Source organism: Scatophagus argus, chromosome 21 (genome assembly GCF_020382885.2).
Source record: "Scatophagus argus isolate fScaArg1 chromosome 21, fScaArg1.pri, whole genome shotgun sequence".
NCBI classification, from domain to species: domain Eukaryota; kingdom Metazoa; phylum Chordata; class Actinopteri; family Scatophagidae; genus Scatophagus; species Scatophagus argus.
Genome location: NC_058513.1, coordinates 15,371,866 through 15,377,865, shown reverse-complemented (window position 1 = coordinate 15,377,865; position 6,000 = coordinate 15,371,866). Strand labels below are relative to the sequence as shown.

Genomic DNA, 6,000 nt, shown 5'->3' with positions numbered 1-6,000 from the left:
TTAAACAAAACAGGTAGGCTACTTTAAATATATCCAATAACTGAAAACACTGTTAGCTTTTGGAAAACGAACAAACAGGTATGGCGACATGCACACACTTATGTAATGTTTGTGTACGTAATGTTTAACGCTCATTTAAAGTAAACTACTCTCTGAACGCAGTATACCAATTTAAACACAAATACCATTCGACTTTACTACCATACAGTTTCTGGTCATACGCTTTTCTTTTTTTAAACATTGACCCTCCGTGCTTTCCGTAGCGCGGTATAAATACTTTCCAAACCGGAAGTTCCACCCCTTTTCATCCCCTCTGTGGCAGACTGAGTGAGTTTCTTGTTCACGTATAAACAAAAATCATGATTTCTATCATCATCCATCCTCTTTAACATTAGTAATTACATCCTTGTATCTGCTATTTTTTGATTATTCCATTCAGGTGCTAGATGACGAGATAATTATTTATTTACCATAATTTTTCTTGCCGTTGGTAAAACCGGTTTAATGACTCCATCTTTTCTTGCTTTTCCCCAGCACTCAGTCCGCTGACACGGCAGCATGGTAAGGATTTTTTCTCCTTTAAATAACTCAATATATGCGTCTGAATAGCTGACATTTCTGTATCCTATAGATGTGGGCTCGTTCTAATGTAAAATGTATTTCTGTGGTTCTGTATCATTCGACGGAAGACGTTTTGGAGTGACTAGCATAGGTTGTTAGCGTTAGCATAACGCTGCTAGCGCTATTGGGCCACCCGGCTGTGTCCTGTTTGAAATAGGCATGTTAAGTGGCCCGGAGTCGTAATTTCCTAAATCTAACAGTTAACGTTAAAACGTGTGTATTGTAGCCGTTGCGAGCCGATGCATGTTGTCATTGTTTTTTTCCCCTTGACATTAGCCGTGGGTTGGTGGTGACAGCTTGTTCACCTGAATGAGGCCATGCCTTTACCGTCAGCAAGACGTCCAAACATCTCAGGCTGATGTGCTCGTGATGCATTCTGTCTTGCTAGAATAATGATGGACCAAGTGCTGAGTTTCGCTTTGCAACAGAAACTTCAGTTCCACCGGTCCCCTGACATTAGTTTGCTCTTCGCTGGTCATCTCTTGCGTTTGATGGCGTGAATTTTAATCGTCTGCATTGTTCCCTAATTGTAGCCTCGCAAGATTGAAGAAATCAAAGATTTCCTGCTGACAGCCAGGAGGAAGGATGCCAAGTGTAAGTTAAACGCTTAACTGTCTCACCTCGCTGTAATGGTTGTTGTAAAGGAAAGCGATGTATGCTGTTAAAATGTAAACATATTTAAAAGATTGTGCATGAACATTTTCTTTTAAGGAGATTCGTTTTTCCTTCATCTTATTCCAAACCTCACAAGTGTACAAGTGCATTACCACAGTTTGTTTTGGAAACTGTACCAATGCCCATACATTCATTTGTGTCACTGATGTTTGAATTGTGATTTATTTTCACCTAAGTACGTGTTTCTGTTGCTGAGAATCTGAACTGGCTTGTTTGTTTTCCTTCAGCCGTAAAGATCAAGAAGAACAAGGACAATGTTAAGTTCAAGGTGCGCTGCAGCAGGTACCTGTACACCCTGGTCATCACAGACAAGGAGAAGGCTGAGAAGCTCAAGCAGTCCCTGCCCCCAGGTCAGTTTTTAAAAAATGACAAGATGACTGAGATGCAGCAGTCATGAATATCTTACTTTGTTTTGTTTGTTAAGAAGTTTGCATCTTTCATGGGTTTAATATAAAATGCCCTGTTGGATTTTGCTTCTATGAGTGGACACCTGAGTTTACTTTTCCATTCATATGTGCACAAGACTGCACAGGCATGGTATGATTGCATTAAATGACTAGTGGTAGTCATGCACTGTGCAAGAAAACGATATGCAAACACAAAAAGAACTCAAATGGAGGTAAGCAATCAGGTTCCAGAGCGCCGTCTCACTGTGAGAGACAAATGTTCAAAGTGTGGTTTTTCCACAATGAAAATGCAACTATTTTGTAGCATTTTCAATAGGACTCCACAGGGGGTACATATTAATTTCTCCTGGAAAATGACTAACTGCAGCTTAAAGCACAATTGCAGACACTGAAGGTATTTATAATATTTGAACAGTCTTGATACTAATGACAACACTCAAACTGAGGAAGAAGCCGTTTCAAAATGACCAAAATCCCCATCGGCGTATACAGTATATAAATTGGAGACAAGTATTAATTGGCCTACAGCAGGTTATGACTCACCTTGTAGTGATTGTGTGCTGTGTCCCAGAGCTGACACCCAAGTCTGTAGATATAACCTGTCCTCAGACTTGAATATTATTTCAGCTATGATTATTGACTTAACAGATTTTTATTTTTAAAGGTCACCTGTGAACCTTGTGTGCTTGTGGGGGATTAGCTGTTGAATATTGAAGCCGTTTTCATTCTGTTGATCTCATTGAGCTTGTGACAGAGCTGTTTTTCCAGGTTTTAACTGCTGTGTTCTGTGGTTAAAAATAGCGTGTGGGCTAAAACTGCATCACAACTGTTTGAGTTTCTGATAATGTAATTCTAGTCTAGAAGTGGTGATGCAGAATTAAGTACTAGAAGTCCATTAATTTGATGGTAGATGTTGATATTTGGAATAGTGTGTTTTTGAGTTGTAATTCAGTATTTTACAGCAAGTTTTAGGTCTCGGTAGTAGCAGCCTACCTGTTCAACTTAAAGTATTTCATGCAGCCTTTTTATGTAAAACCGAAGCCAGTCAGGATTGTCAGATGTTCAGTGAAGTTGCATTGATTGTGTTTGTGATGAAGGGTTCTCAGCTGTTCATTAGTGAGAATAGTCATGACACATTCCTTCACACAAGCAGTTGGCAGGTACTTTCACAAGAGGAAGAAATGGGTTGAGAGTGCTGGATGCAGAAAATGAGTGCACTTGTCTGAGCTGGTGTGATGTTTTGTGCCAGTGAATATTTTCTAACCTGTCGTCTTTCTGTCTTACAGGTCTGGCTGTGAAGGAGCTGAAGTAAATCCGTGATGTACAGATAATTGTAATAAAAAATTGGAAAACAGAGTTACTTGTCTGTACTTCTTCTTCTTGCTGTATTCTCATGCCATAATGTGAACATGAGAGATTGAAAACTTAACTTGCATCATGAATTATTAATCAGTATAATTTGTATATATATGTTGCATAGACAGCTTGTTAAAACAACATGTATAATCTACCCTGTTTAAACATCTTTCCACAAGATGTCAGATTTGAGCTATAATCAATGAAAGGTACATTTAAGGCACTGCCCTCCTGTACTAACACGTTAAGATGTAAGCAAATAAATTCAGTCCTCCTTCATACTTCATGTGTAAAATTTAAGTGCTTGTCTGTGTAATCAACAGTGTGTGTGCAGAAAGTGTATAAATCAACAAGCATACCAGTGAAAGCATTTTCTGTGCCCGTGCAGCACCACGTAAACGTGTCTTTAAAACATCAGTTTGTGCACATGGACACCAGAGTCAGTGAGGACTACAAAATGAGTGATGTGTGTTCACAGTGATGAAATTCAATATGAGTTGACCTAACCAGTGTGGTTACTGAGGATGTACGGATGTGGAACGGCTGCACAGAGACTCGCCGCCTTCAATTTTCCATAATTTGTGAAGATAGAAGTTACCCGTGTTTGACTCGGACGTCCCTTGTGAGGACTGCAGGAAGTAGTCTGTGTAATTGTCTCAACTGGCCACTAGGTGGCAGTGCGGCAACAAATTCCGCAAATTAATAAAACGACGCCTAAACAGTGAAACGCCGTGATGGTGTGATTTTATTCAGCAGTGAACGCGTGTGGTTTGAACAGTCATACCACAGACAGGTTTGCCAGACTGATGCCTCCAAAACTCCCTTGAGGGGGTGTCTCTGCGCGCTCCCGTACCTCCTCGTGTCCACAGTGCGCGCTCCCGCCGGTGACTGTGTTGGGAGCGTTTGAAGCAGCTGTCGGTCGGATAAGAGCCGTGGGTTGTGGGAGACATGGGTGTTGTGTGATTAAATCTTCTTTTCATGAAAAGTCTGTGTTGGATTTCACTTTGCGGCAAAGCTGCCGGCTCTGCAGGACCTCTCGGACGTTTTGCGCTCACGTGTGGCTCAGAGTGTGTTTCCACAGACGAGCATGCTTTTATCATTGTCTTTGTTTGATATGAGACGGGATTAAGGTCTCCGGCAGCGGACGCGACAGCTCACATTAGTAAAAGGAAGCTAATTTCGGCTGTAGCCTAACTTTTTTCCACGGGGCAGGGATGTCTTCGGCTCGGGTGGATTACATTGCGCCCTGGTGGACTTACTGGCTTCACAATTTTCCACATATCAACCTGAGATTTCAGCCCATTGACAACAGCTTCCAGCCTGAAGAGGAGAACTACCAGCAGGTCAGTAGTGGATGGGACAGGAGCCCAGTTGCTCACAACATAAGTTAAACAGTAGAGACATGTCATTTACTCACAAGAGAGTTTATGACGGTTTTGTATTGTGGGCAACCTCTCCTAATCCTTTAATCTATGGTTTATAATCTTTCTGACACTCCCGTGGTGTCACTTAAATCAATTGCAGAGTGTTAGTCGTCATTATGCTTTCTGCTGCCTTCAGATTTAGATCACGTTTTGCGTTATTGATGACAACAGTGATGTCTCTGTGAGCACACCTAACTGGCAGCCACCTCGAAGAGTTAAATCCAGTCCCACAGCTCAATGAACCCAGTCAGAAAGTCTGGATATTGATGTGGGGTATCAGTGCGGTCTGTTCAGTCTATAAACAATAATCAAGGAGTAAAACAGGAATATTGTTTGCCAGTACTCGACTGGCAGGTCACTTCGCCATTTCATTCGGCCTCTGTAAACCTTTTAATTCATTTTTAGGTTTGGTAAATAAGTTGTCTTTGTGTCAGTTGAAGAGACACAGAGAGAGGATCAGGAAGCACACATGTGGGTGGGCACAGATGTGCTTCACCCAGGGGAGTAAAAGTGGTTCCCATCTAACTCCAGAGGCGATGACTGGACTGTTTCACAGATCTGAAGTGGGTTGGGATCAAGTGCTGGATGACTAATGACCTGCTTGTGAACACATGTCAAGCGCAATGAATGTTTTATTATTTCACTGTTTAATTTTTCAAGGTTACAGCTTAGGCTCCGTCAGTTCACGTAGGTACATCACGCTGAGAATAAATGGCATTTAAACTCACTGCTGAAGCGTTGAGCACAGGGGTTTTCAGGGTGAGGTCAGAGGGCCTTCGGGGACCACGGCGGTCAGAGAGAAGACTCATGAAGATGTGGAGGTGTTTCATTTCAGAAGTGAAGATACAGACAAAATACTGTAGGGTACTTTTGGCTTTGACAACTGTAAAATACTTGATTTTACAACCCTACGGTTTGGTGATATTGTTTGATAATACTTTGCAATCATGCTTTTTTTGATAGATGGATAGATATTTTATTGATCCCGAGGGGAATTCAAGGCCCAAAACTGTACAACAGTAAGTTTGTTGGCATGTCTTCTGTAAAAATAATATCTGGAACTTTTTTGCCACTTGGGGACAGTGGAAACAAGCTATAAACACAGCACTGTCATATTAACATCTTTTAGCAAACAGTGGCCAGTGTGGAGTAACATTAACATTACCAGGGCTGTAGTGGTTCATGTATTTCTGCAGAGCCTTCAGTGTGCAGAAGTCATGGTATGTCAGAGTAATGATAATATAATGCACAACCAAAGTTCATAGGTGCAAAGTCCGACCATAATCTTTTTGTTGTAAGTGGTCAGTGCAGAGATTAGCACAACAAGCTAATTAGGGTTCGAACCCGAACCGTATGAGCCCAGCGATGGCTCCCGTCTTCCATTACAGCCCCACCACCAGCTCCTGAGGGAAACACGAGTCCCTGAGCTTCAAAAGACTCCGTTAGGCTCCGAATTTGAGGCTTCTTCCCAGATTTTTGGTGTTTGTCAGGGTCATTGCCTTCAACATTAGCTGTGA

General features: G+C 41.8%; 2 protein-coding genes across 3 annotated transcripts in view; both read left to right on the top strand.

Annotated features, from left to right (window-relative positions):
- Positions 1-254: 254 nt before the first annotated feature.
- Positions 255-3,056, top strand: rpl38 (ribosomal protein L38). Its single transcript, XM_046376222.1, has 5 exons — positions 255-327; positions 535-561; positions 1,155-1,215; positions 1,524-1,646; positions 2,990-3,056. The coding sequence occupies exons 2-5, from the start codon at positions 559-561 to the stop codon at positions 3,013-3,015; spliced, it is 213 nt and encodes a 70-aa protein (XP_046232178.1). The 5' UTR covers positions 255-327; positions 535-558; the 3' UTR covers positions 3,016-3,056.
- A 755-nt stretch (positions 3,057-3,811) lies between these two features.
- ttyh2 (tweety family member 2) overlaps positions 3,812-6,000 on the top strand; it is a 52,481-nt gene continuing 50,292 nt past the window's right edge. Inside the window, exon 1 of one of the 2 annotated variants that reach the window (XM_046376220.1) lies at positions 3,812-4,402. In XM_046376220.1, coding sequence (XP_046232176.1) covers positions 4,274-4,402 — 129 coding nt within the window. In that variant the 5' untranslated portion in view covers positions 3,812-4,273. The remainder of the gene's footprint in view (positions 4,403-6,000) is intronic. The other variant, XM_046376221.1, reaches the window with a different exon arrangement.

Bases quoted from the DNA above. Each gene is read 5' to 3' on its own strand.
- rpl38 (XM_046376222.1), top strand. The intron at 1,216-1,523 runs GTAAGTTAAACG...GTTTTCCTTCAG, and splicing joins CAGGAGGAAGGATGCCAAGT to CCGTAAAGATCAAGAAGAAC. The intron at 1,647-2,989 runs GTCAGTTTTTAA...TCTGTCTTACAG, and splicing joins CAAGCAGTCCCTGCCCCCAG to GTCTGGCTGTGAAGGAGCTG.